Genomic DNA, 12971 nt, shown 5'->3' on the forward strand with positions numbered 1-12971 from the left:
AACAGTATGGGAGGGCTTGCCACTTGGGTTTCAACCCATGTCATGTTGGTAATGTGTTCTCTGCAACCCTAAAGCTACTGTGAAGCTCCCTATGGCACACGTTAGAGTATTAGTAACGTTATTTCTGTGTAGTTCTTCCATTTTGTCCCCCCTGCTGGAGGGAAATGTGTATGTAATTTATTCTATTGACCACAAGGTGTCGCCATTGTTAACAAAAGAGGAGACACTCTCCCATCGTTGGAGGAAGATATCAAAGGGGGATGGAAACATGCTTTTTCTATTAAATATTTAATAAGCCTGCCATAATCTCTAATCTACGGTATAGTATGGGAAAATAAAACTAGGGCGCAGCTCTTGTTCGTCTTACTAGTTGCTACATTTGCATGCGCAGCGACTGATAACGGGAATTCAGGGATGCTGAGGGAGGCTGTTGTTGCTACCGGCGGAGTTCAGATAAAGGACAACAAATAGCGGCTAGTGTGTCTGCAAACAAACCGCCACCAAGAAACGCATCGTCACAGGGCACAAAACACCCAGGATGTAAGCGAAGAAGCTGCCACAAGTGCGCCTTCGAGGTAATGGTATTTTTTACTGTGTTTGTGAACGAGTTACAGTCCCATAGGAAAATGCTTTGTTAGCGCTTCGACGTTAGCCTGCTATCTGATCCAGCTAACTGGGCAGTGAGCATCTACTTAAATGAGGGATAAGCTGTGGCTTCGCTGCCACTTTCATTTTACAAACATCAGCTGCCCTCGATGTTACCACCTATAAACTAGATCAGCAAGGGAATAAAAAAAATACAGCTTGTTGCCAGCTGCTTTTCATGGAAATGCGATTAAAGCCTCATAAATGTGCACTTTTAGTTTTGTGCATCTTATAAACCTAAAAACTACCCCACTTCTCTCATTCAAATGTAAGTAAACATACAAGAGAGGTCACAAAACATACTAGACAGATTTATAGTGAATTATATAAAATCTGCAATCCATCTGATCTGTTCTGAATGCTGCTGTCTAAAGAAAACTAAATGGCAATGTACCCTGACTGGGGTGTCCAGCCTTTATGCACACCATTTCCCTCTGTGTCATATGTTATTTATTGCATGTTCACATCTGATTGCCTGCTTGGATCTGTGCCTTCTTTGTTATGTGAGTGTTTGGGAAAGTTTGTTATGACTAGATGTTTGGAAATGTCCCCATAGTGAGATGTCCCACTACATATAATGTCACTGCTTCATCTCCCCATGCCATCCCGACATCAGTGCGCCCTTACAGCCGTTGACTTGAGTTGCACGTAACAACCAAGACAACAATAAATTTCTAGGGCACATGTGATTTGGTAAGAACCCTCTGTTGCCCCTGGGAACTGTCTGGGGGCCCAGCACCTAGTAACCTCTTATCTAGTTTTGAAACTTGCTTGAAGTTGTTGAGAATCAAGTGTACATCTTGTTCCAGTCCAGTGAGGGTGGGCTTGTCTGTCTGCATGGTCACCTCCTAGTACAAACGTCACAGCAGAAGAAGAGACGTCCCCCTCACCCCACCAGACCCTTGGCCGGCCAACTATAGTGCTATTATAGTTCAAGCAAAGGCTAATTGTTGGTCACTTACAAAGGATTGCACAGTCCAAATCTTTGGACGGTAGTACTGTCTTGTTCTACTGTAAGCGATATTGCACGGCAAGATTTGCCACCATTGAATTTTTCTCTCACCGTGTAATGTGATTCAAAGTTGGCTTGATGACTGCTGACTGGCAAATTTTTGAAAGAAACTGTAAGTTGGTTTTACATGCTGTTCTCGTCTGTTTTTGTCTTCAGAAGAGAAGATGGCACTGCTTGTGGTTTGTTCACTCCTGTGCCTGTCCTGTTGGGTCTCTTTCTACTTTATCTTGTGTAATGTTAATGGGACCAGAAGCTACGAGTGGAACTGTCGCCTCGTCACCCTGGTACACGGCATCCTGGCAGTCTGCATCACAGCATATATAGGCTATGTGGATGGACCCTGGCCTTTCACTCATCCAGGTAGGACACTTGCCTTCTGTGTATTCAAATTGTGACATTATAACATTTTATGTTATAATTATTGTTAAATGAACATGTTCATTTGTGCTATAAATGTTAAGGGCTATTGTAGTTATATAGATATAGTATAACTGCTAAACTGCTGACAATTTTCTTGAATAATCATTTGGTTTGTAAAGTGTAGGAAAATCTTTAATGTTGCTCATTAATTTCCAATTGATTGATTAATCCTTTTGGATCTCAATTGCTTAGCATGTTACTGTGTATATTGATAGGACCTAGCAACTGGGACAATTTACAAAGTGTGAATAAATCGTTCAGCAGTGACCAAACAATTTTACCTTTCTCATCTTTGTTCTGTATTGCACAAAGTTCTTAATCAGAAGTTTGTTCCTGTCACAGTAATAGCTTGTTTTATTGCATGTATTATCTGGTTGTTTTTTCTTGTATTTCAGAAATAAGCTAGCTAAAACCTGTTTCTGTTTCTGTTTTGTGGATGCCAGGTACTAAGAACACTCCTCTGCAGATAAGTGCCATGGTGGTGAGCTTGGGCTACTTTATTTTTGATATGGGCTGGTGTGTGTACTTCCGCACAGAAGGACCCGTTATGCTGGCCCACCACACCATGAGCATCCTGGGAATCCTTTTGACCCTATGGTTGGGGGAGTCTGGCATTGAGTCCTGCGCAGTACTCTTCGGCAGTGAAATCACCAACCCACTCCTGCAGGCACGCTGGTTCCTCAAACAGACAGGACATTACAGGTCGCTGCTGGGGGATGTTGTGGACGTCCTGTTTGTGCTGCTGTTTGTGGTGATGCGAGTCTTCGTGGGAGGCACAATGCTGTACTGTGAGTTGATCTCCCCAAGACCCAGATTCTTTATCAAGTGCGGGGGAGTGGCCATGTATGCGCTATCCTGGGTGTTCATGGTGGACATTGTTCGGTTTGCCATTCGAAAAAGCAAGAGCTGGCACAAACAGCAGAGAGACCAGCTAGAGACAATAGCAGCTAATGGCCACGAAGGGAAGAAGGACTGATTGGCCTCTGTTTCCTTAAAGGAAATCAATTTACATTGAAAGGACAAAGAAAATCAACTTTTTGTATCTTATATCGAGATTAAAGAAGGGATATTTCAGAGTCATCATTTTCTATGTTGAGAGATATCCCGTGTGACATCTGTCTGTAAGGTCGGACACCTGTGCATTTTGAAAAAACTAATTTTTAATGCAGTCCCTGCTGCTGAACACATTAGATTATTACGTAAAAGGTGCATTTTCAGAAACAACACATGTAGTTTATGTTATTGAAAACCAAAGCACTTTCTATAAACACATGAACAGATGTTTCTTTCAGTTGGTGCGAACTTGTGCCTAGTCGTATCTGGTAGTGGGAAGTTCACTATTAGGAATGAATTTGTTTACATGTAATGCTCCATGATCCTTGTGAAGCATTTTTAGTTACATTGAAACGTTTCTTTGGAATCCTGAGTCTTTTTTTGAGGGGGGGAGGCTTTTATAAAAACTTTGAGCAGATGTGAAAGGTATACTCAGGGAGATGAAGTCATCCTGGAAAGTTGGGGTGAATTCCAGAGAAATGTGTGTGATGTGTTTGATTACTTTGTTGAATATAGTTTATAGTAAGCTTTTGCCTGCTGTCTGAAATCATATTCCAGAGCATATTCCCCAAAATAATCATTTATTTTACTTCCCTTATGTTCAGGGATACATGGAGGGGCACCTCTCAGTTACATAGCTCTACACTGGTAATACTATTTATTTTGCAGTCCATTTGGATGTATATGAAAACTATACATATCTTCAAATGCTTGGTGAATTTATATCAGAATTTGCACTTTATATAGTTGAAGTGTCTGATTTCACACTACCATCTGTGTGAACATGCGTGACTTACTTAAGACAAAAGACAGAAAAAATATTCATTCTCTGTACTAATTGCTCCCAGTTCAAATCAATAGAGTAATGTTCTGGTCTCACAGAGAACTTGTCAGCTGAGAGTTTACAGTTACAATTAAATTTATTGTGAGCTATCAGTACAGTGTTCTGACTTTTTGTCTGACTTCTGCTTCAGTCACATTATTTTGAGCCAGCACCTGTAAACCTTGTGGAGATGTACATGGTTCACACACCTGCAGGAGCACCTTTTTGTTTCTAGCCCCTAAAATGTTAGATTTCTACATTTAGTCTTTAAACAAGACAGAGGGCTGGGCAAGAGTTATCATTTAATGACTTTCAGTAAAATCGTATTGAGACGATATAATCACAATGGGTTATTGTTTTACAAAATCGTGTTGTCTAGTTTATTAATAACAAACATACTAGCATACAAATTACTATTATGAAACTTCCTCATTTTTAATTTACGTGTGTGAAGAGTTTTGTCACAGTGAACATCTGTTTTACTATTTTATGTATGGTTTTGGGTACATTTGCCATCTAGTAATATTTATAATTGGGAAAAAATATTCTTAAAGTTGTGATATTAATTCCCACCATATTGATCAGACACAACACACAAAAATATTATGGGACACTAACAGGTGGCTTGATATTAGAGATTATTATGACAGCCCACTCCAAGACTGCATTTGTTCCGTGCTATGAAAGTTACCGAACTACCAGCTGCTCAGACTTCATATCTGTTTTCTCATTATTATGACAGCATCGTATTTGTTATTTGAGTGCACATGGTTCTCTGTAGTAATGTGACAAAACATCTTACATCCCTTTGTTTCCACCTTTATGTTTGTTTGAAATTTGATGTGATGCTCTCAGACAAGGCCTGTTTACCTGGCTGCCACTATTAAAAATCATGTGAGCAACACCATTACATCCAAGAGAGAAAAAATCTAACTGGTGTGTGCCTTAGTTATCTGAATGTACTTTCCTAATTTCTTGTGTTTGTTTGTGTGTGTGTTTTTTGTCTTGTACTGTAAAGCCTGCAGCACAACAGCAGGTGTAATGAAGAACCGTTTTCAGTTTTGGGTTTCATGATTTGCCTTTGTAATCCCTGCGTAAAACGAAATAAAGCTCTGATATGTTGTTTGTATGCTTCTGAATACAATTTAAACAACAAAATTATGACTAAAACTAAAGGATAGGCCACATCTGCATTAAATGCACTGAGGCTGAAGTTACCTAAGCTGTCCACATGGTGGTGTCATATCAATTATATATGTATGATCATGAGGAAACCTGAGGGCAGTCATCTGGCAATGCTAAGATAAAGATATCAAAAGGGGAAAAAACACTTTTACAGCATTGTCAACTGAAAATAATGCCACATTACACATTTAGTTGAGTAAAATGGCAGTTTTAATTGTCGTTTATAGCATTAATTCAGCTGTTTAATTTTAATATTTTATCATTTTTATTATGTTTTCGCTCGCTGTGGGATACTAGATGTAATGCACAGTGTGTTGTATACATATATTGCAGCATTGTACAGTATGCTGTCAGCTGGCCAAAACGTAAATGATGAAGTAGGACTGCAATGCACAATACAATAAAGAGATAATCATATACAGTGTGCTGCTTCTTACATTTGGTGTGTTGAATGGTTACAGGCTTCAAACAAAAAAAAAAAAAGATCAAAAGAAGGTAGAAGGGAATAATACATTTTGCTATTGTACACAAGCATTGGCTTTTTATAAGTAAATAAGATTTGGTCATTGTGGTAGTACAAAAAGTCATTTTGAACACCTACCACCAACTATATCCTAAATTATAACATAGCTGATGTTGTGATCTTAAATACATTCTCTTTGCTCAGTTTGGTTAAATTACAAAAACAAATGTTGATCTTGGTCATGAAATCTTGTCTCCCCTGACTGTGTAGTAGTTTGCAGACGGTTTTCAAACTAAATAAACACTAAGACGTGAATGAAAGCCTCCAGATAGACTTAAGTATCTTTTTCACTTTCTCTCTCACACTCTTTCTCACGCACAGTCTGCCACTCGACTGTGTTTTCCCTCTGTTCTTCAGTGTCTTCCAAGTTTTCTCTGTGGATGAGTCAGGGACATTTCATCAGAATAGGAGTGTCTTCTTCTGTATTGTGGACAAAGGACTGGACTGTAAGCTGTAAATAATGACATAATGACAGTTCTCAAGTCCCAGACCAACCACAGACAGGGAGAGAGCCATGGAAAAAGAAACAATCACACAACAACACACTTTGTTATCAAGTCAATCAAACAACTAAAGGAAAATGCTTCCTTACTGGTAAGAAAACAAAACAATACAAAAAAACAAAAAAAAAAAACAAAAAACAGACAGGTTCGCCTGCCATGGAAAAGCAAACAATCAAACAATATCTCTCTAAACTGGGGCTGTAACTAATTATTATTTTCATCATCAGTTCATCTATTGAGTGTACAGTCGACTGGTTAATTATTTAGTTAGTAAAACCAAAAAATAATGAAAAATACCTTAATGGCTGTTTTGTCTGACCAGCATTCTAAAATCAATCAACTGTTATTGATTAATTTACTGTTGATCGACTAAAGAATTAATGGACTAATAAATATAACATCTCTTTCTCTATCTCCCTTTGGCAGAGAGACATTGTGTATGTTAAATAGTCGAATAATCAATGTCTATTGACCAATTTACTAACAGTCTAACATATAACTATGCATATTAGTGCTGCAGCTTAGAATTATTTTCTTTATCGATTAATTTGCCAATTACTTTCTCAATTCAAATGTCTGTAAATAGTGAAAAATGTCCATCACAAGTTCTCAGGGTCAGGTGATGTCTGGCCAACAGTTCAAACTAACTGTTGTAAACGACCAAAACAGCAGTTCTGTAAGAAATGCTTCAACAACTCTTAGTATGTCAAACTGTTGCCAGTTAATTTTCAGTCACAACCACTACTCGTTGCAGGTCTAATCGACTAACATTTACTGACTCTTTAGCCTACTGTATATAGTTATTTGCTATACCAATGCATTTAGAACTATTAAAATGATTATGACACTAAAATTACGAGCAGTTATTGCGTGATTGTTATTGTTGTTAACATGTTATTATTTTTCGTGTTAGTTCCAGCGCTACGCTGAAACAAAATGAGTTTTCCCATCTCCCGGCGGAAGTGGTTAGTGGAAGCGCTATTAGACTCCAACCGCTAGCTGGCTAGGGCGTTGCTAGCGGCAGAAAGTGGGATTTTTTGGTACCTTTCCGCAAGTTATATTCCTGTACAAATAACGTCTTGCGTTGGAAAAAACACGTTTGATGTTCGCTAGAAGTTTTAAGCGCCTCGGTGGTTTTTTTGTCGTTGTTTACACACAGGACTGGTTGTTACTTTCTGTCCCGTTAGCTGGCCACATAGCTAGCCTCCTTTCCATCCACGGGAATTCTGCCGAGAAACGACTGAATTCTGGAAACATGGAGTCAAGGAGCGCTGCGCTGTGCTAACAGACTTCACTGGATTTTCTTAGCTCAAGGAGACTTTTTGAAGGACACAACACGGAGACTTATCGCAAGCCAGTCAACATTCATGCGGCGTTGTATATATATTTTTCGGTCGTTGGCGGGCTCATTGTTGTGAACGGGAGTTTGCTTAGTTTGCACTCGAAACAAGAGCACACGAAGCAAAGTTTTTTGCTGAAAGAGCTCATCTGTTTTGTTAGCTGGTAGCTGGCGAGATTCAACGCCAGCCAGCTCGCCGTGAGAAAGGATTGTCTAAAAAGCAATGTGCTTTTTCTTTCTGTCTTTTTCTCTTTTTTTTTTTAAATCGACCGTCTAACCAGTTCTGTTTTTGAATCTAACGTCTTAACGCCGGTATAACATTAGCTGCCGTTGTTTTGCTAATTTGTAACACGGGTCGTTTAAACTCGGCGTTGAGCGATTCTCATGGTCACGGGAGACTCGTCCCCACAGCCACAGACAGGCATTTCTGGGAGCAGGGAATACCGAATGGGACTGGAGGAATTTCCAGCATCTTCAAAGCTCATTTAGGCACCGAGGCCATTCAGCCGAGCAGGGGTGGTGGCAGACGGGACTACATCGCAGGGCCAAGGTGTCTGTTACATTGGAATACAGATTGTTTACACATTTCACATCGGCGGAAATCTGGGATGTGAATGCAAAGGATTCACACAAGGAGTTCATACATGCACGACAACTTGTGCCAGCTGGAGCAGTATATTTATTCTTGTTGCCAAAACATTGTTTATTGCTGGGGTAGGATATCATCTGACTGTACAGCTAATACGACAGAGGCCCCGATTATTTTTTAAGGTCTGCACTGTAGATTCCTTGCTGCTGTTCAATTTTGACAAGGAGTATTAATTGACAGATACGGTATAGGTATAGTATTTTTGCTCCCTCAAGAGTTTGGACGTGCCTCGCAACAACCAAACAGTTTCCTCATATTAATTTATTCTCAGCACCATTTTCAAAATCCTTGCCTACTTCATACGGATGCCAGAGAAGGACGCTCCAGGAAATCGCCTCATCACACTCTGGAAAATGTTAATCGGATATAATTTGCTGCAAATCTAGAACCGGAAGCCCAATGAGTGACACACAGTCCAGCTTCACTGACAGGTATGGTATACAGCGACTCTTTATATTCTGTGAATGCACTGTCTGCACTCCACATTCATAAACTGAGTGCTCAGTGTATTTAAACAGTTGATTCAGTTAAAGTTTCTTGATTTGGTTATGATGCCATTAATCTGAAACACAACCCAGTCTGATTAAAAATATGTTTTACATGGTTCAAGTGAATTTTTTCTTTCAAGCGATGTGCTCTGTAATAACTGTGTTATACAATCTAATTACTAAGGGAAGGACATCAGATCTTAATGGAAACTCTGCTGATCTCAGCATGGGTAATGGAGTTCTCTGCAGACAGTAAAGTACTACTTGTCCAAGGAGTGAGAAGGCCTGCTACTGTTTGTGTGCCAGGGAACAGTCATCTGTGATACCTCTGCACCTTTCAACATCACTATTACCTCTAAGCCTTTAAAGCTAACCTTCTCCTACACCTATTAAAACAATCTCTGGATTTAGACAAAACCTTAGCTCCGTCAAGTAATCACCTTATCTAAGGCATGTGTCAACTTAAACCCAAAGGTTGGACACTGTTGCTAAGACCAGCAGGCTAAATAATGTGTCACGGCCTGAAGAAATGGTAGAGTGGGATCAGTCTGTATCTTCGTAATCCACTGATATACTGCACGTCAATATTCTTTGCGTCAATATTCTTTGCATCATTACAGGAACAAATTCCTCCTTTATTTTGAACCTGGAGAATGAAGGTTATTTTCAATCTGATGTATTCTGGCAGAGAAACAGAGGAATGAAGCTGTTGCATTACGTCAGTTCTTCCTACCTGAATCCCACATACCTGCGAGGAGAGCAGGTTGATACAGTGGAATGTGGCCGGTAGATTTAGACTGGAGGGAAGCTTATTTCACAGGTTGGGATATGAAATATCCTCATGGCTGAAGCTAGAGGCTAAAGCCCAACCCCATTTTTCATGACCCCCCTCCCCCACTGCAATGATGGCAACAGTGGCTGGCACCAACTGCTGTTGTGGTGCTGTTTATTGTTTTGGGGGGTTTTTTTTTGTGCGTGTGTTTTTTAAACAGTATTATCGCAGCACTGTGATTGGCAGCATCGACTAAACTGGCCTAGATATCATGATGCCACTACTTGCTTTTATCAATAGAATTAGCAAATCAGTACTCCTCAGTCACTTCAGTAAACCTGTAATGAAATTTAAACTGCAGATGATGACAAGCACAGAGATGCTCCTGATTCCAAGAAGCAGCTAATCCTAGGTCGCTAGCACAGTACAGTGTGGCTCAGATTTGCTGCTGCACATGCAGGCTTGAGACAGTGCTACACAAATTTGTTGTCTATTTATCTTGCTTTTTGACAGAAAAAATGTGGGTTGATATTTTTATAGCAAGTTTGTTCATCTGTTTGTTTTGGTTTCAGAAACTCTGTGTCCTGAAAGTTGCAGTTGTTACCCTACCGGTAGACTGTGGACATAACGCCATGATTTTAATGCAAATTTAACAAATGCAAAACAGTGTAGCATTAGTCTGTCAGTGTAGGTCAGGCACATCTAGATGGGCTGGTTGGAGTCTGTGGACTGTGCAGGCCACTAGCCCTGTACCTCTGTTGCACAAAAGCTAGAGTTGGTCTGTGATGTGAATCATTGTTTAGGATGCAGCAGTTTTTGAGGGTGTTTTCCACTGTGGCTGGTGAGAATGACTTTTTTGATTAATGGTGTTCTGTGTCTCCCCCACTCCCTCCTTAAGTCTGTCTGTATTTCCCTGTCCTTGCTCTCTCTCCCTCAGTCTGTGGTGTTGTGCATTTTGTTTTTGCTCAGTTGGCTATGGTGGGAGTATGCACCCAACATCCATCGGGGTTGGGCCGCCAGCCGATGGGTCAGTTTAGTGTGCTGTTAGCTCTTTGTCATAGAGTTCTGCTGATCTCCACGTTTTTTTTCCCACCACCCCCCTGAGGCCCTCCCGGGAAGTGGTGCTGGTGACATCACTAATAGTAAACAATAGCTTTCAGTGGGAGCAAACTGGCTGCCGGCTGTATGCTCCTCTCCAGGTCTGTCGGTGTAGGTCAGGTACATCTATAGGGGCTGGTTGGAGTATGTCTTTAATGAAAAAGCACTGAGTTATTTCTGTGCAACCTTAATAACAATAGGTTGCAACTAGCAAGTTTGCCTTTGATTGATTCATTGTCATGGGTTCTGCTGTAATTTTGACGATGTTAATCATTAGACATTTATTTGTTTAGTCATTATACTGTCAATTATAATGCCAAAATTCCCATCATAATTTAATTAGATCACAGGGTGATATTTTTGGATTGCTTGTCTTGTCCAAAAACAGCATTAAATTTACATTAAAATGAAACAAAGAAAACAAAATTGAGATTCTGCAACCAGTAAATGATGGTGGTTGAACTGGATAAATGATGGAAAGGATTAATTGATTATCAGAATTTTTATCAAACAATATAATGTCTGTTTACCATTAAAGTAATTGTGTCAACACCAGCTGATAATAATATGGCACTGGAGCTGATATTTTCCTTAGTGAAATTTGTTTCCTCATGATAAATGTTTTCATGAGTAGTTCTGACAGCCTGGTCTGCTTGTATGCGTCTCATGCATTTGGCATCCCTCCCTGATAATGCAGTATGCTTCAACTCCATCTAGTCAGCACTGATGCAAGGGAAGCTGTGTCAGCTGCTCTGAGCTATGCATTAAAATGAGTATCCAGAAGTCATTTAAAGTTCGTATCAGAAGTGCAACGGCTCCAGCCCAGCATGCAGGGAAGGATTTATAAACTAGCACGTGTCCTGTCACTAAAAGGATAACATAAAACTTTTGCAGCTTGGAGAAGTTGGACAAAAACTCAAGTTGAAGTCAAAACGAACTTCTGAAATTAATTGATTTTGATTGTATGCTGAGTAAGATAACTCATGTACAGTGTCAATGTGATGATTTAGTGTTATTTGTAGAGCTGCAGCGATTAGAAGGTTAATAGTTTAGTCACTTGACAGGACATTAATCAGCGACTATTTTTGTGATTTTTATGCAAAAATACCAAATATGTAATGGTTCCAGCTTCTCTCACATGAAGATTTATCACTTTTCATTGACTTATAGTAAACTGAATAACTTTGGGTTTTAAACCCTTGGTCGAACAAAAAAACAAAGACACTTAACATTTTGTAATATGCCCTATCCCACTGCTGTGGAAAGATTGATTTTCCCCAAAGGCAATTATGTTTCAAGATTGTGAAGGATTTCATTTTCTTCCTTGAGCGAAAGTCAAGAGCAGAAATGTAATCTTCTGAATAATTTCTAACAATACCATAATCCCAGTTATCATAGCTTATGGGCCTGTATTATCCATTAAAATCTTTGTCACAACATTTTTTAGATCACAGCAAGCTCTTAGGTCAGCCTGAATATCATCAGGTTGTTGCCTTCTGATGCTTCTGATCAGTTCAGCAATGTTATTTTTTACATTTCTTAGTGGAAAATAATTATGAACACGAGCAGGTGTGCCAAACTAACAGTCAAACAATACATTTTACCTACAAGAATAACTTTACAGAACACCTCACCAGTAAAACAAATGCCACCAAAAGCATACAAATTTTTTCAGTAATGCACATTAGTTCAGTATGACAGTGCATATGAACACATCAAAGCTACAGGAACACCTGTATATTCTTATGCAATCAAACAGGTAATCATGTAAATCCTGTCTTTACGAAGAGTCATGTCATATTAACAGTTGGTTCAGATTGTGTCAGAGAGATGTTGATTGAGTCCTACTCCTACTGATAGGCGTTTTCTAATGTTTTTGTCCTCCGTGGGTAAGATATTAGAAAAAGTAGTATGAAAGTTCTAAGAGATCCAGGTTCATCTGTTGCAACTGCAGAGTTGTCAGTTATCATAAGCTGATCTTGCTGTGTTATGATACAACATGAGTGGCTGTGCAAGACTTGTGTGAAAATAAAGATTTTTTATTTCCAGAAAGAAGACAGTAATATAGCATTCAGCCGCAGACACATTGATGTGAAGTCCACCAGTTATAAGTGAAATGAGCTGAGCCATAATACAGGTTCTCTTACTCCGTTCCATTATCATTTCCTTCTTACTTCAATGGTTTACCTGTATTCTGTGTTATGTCAGACTTGGCACATTAACTCCTTCTTCATAGTGATGTGAATTATAGTTTTAGAATCAACAATCAACTGGCACGCCATCCTACTGTGTACTTTCTCCATGTGCCACCCCAGAGTTATTCTACTGTTGCAGTTACAATTGTTAGTGATGCATTTAACACAACGCCCTGGAAATATGGTTTTATTATTGTTTTCATGGTGACGGTGGGAAGCTTCATGTTATCTTTGCAGCAAAGCTGCTATAATATCATCTTGACTTT

General features: G+C 39.5%; 2 protein-coding genes across 9 annotated transcripts in view; both read left to right on the forward strand.

Moving 5' to 3' along the window:
- The first annotated feature begins 248 nt into the window (after nucleotides 1-248).
- Nucleotides 249-5378, forward strand: tlcd5a (TLC domain containing 5a). Of its 3 annotated transcripts, none has more exons than XM_041045476.1 (3): nucleotides 249-575; nucleotides 1814-2017; nucleotides 2521-5378. In XM_041045476.1, the coding sequence occupies exons 2-3, from the start codon at nucleotides 1822-1824 to the stop codon at nucleotides 3051-3053; spliced, it is 729 nt and encodes a 242-aa protein (XP_040901410.1). In that variant the 5' UTR covers nucleotides 249-575; nucleotides 1814-1821; the 3' UTR covers nucleotides 3054-5378. The 3 variants fall into 3 exon arrangements, with proteins under 3 accessions (XP_040901410.1, XP_040901412.1, XP_040901411.1); XM_041045478.1 differs by having other exon boundaries at nucleotides 2614-5378; XM_041045477.1 differs by lacking the exon at nucleotides 249-575 and adding an exon at nucleotides 1566-1658.
- A 1775-nt stretch (nucleotides 5379-7153) lies between these two features.
- Nucleotides 7154-12971, forward strand: part of arhgef12a (Rho guanine nucleotide exchange factor (GEF) 12a) — a 35209-nt gene continuing 29391 nt past the window's right edge. For all 6 annotated transcript variants that reach the window (XM_041046259.1, XM_041046261.1, XM_041046263.1 and 3 more), the window contains exon 1: nucleotides 7154-8583. In XM_041046259.1, coding sequence (XP_040902193.1) covers nucleotides 8552-8583 — 32 coding nt within the window. In that variant the 5' untranslated portion in view covers nucleotides 7154-8551. The remainder of the gene's footprint in view (nucleotides 8584-12971) is intronic.

The sequence above is a fragment of the Toxotes jaculatrix genome, chromosome 9, assembly GCF_017976425.1.
Source record: "Toxotes jaculatrix isolate fToxJac2 chromosome 9, fToxJac2.pri, whole genome shotgun sequence".
Taxonomy (NCBI): Eukaryota; Metazoa; Chordata; class Actinopteri; family Toxotidae; genus Toxotes; species Toxotes jaculatrix.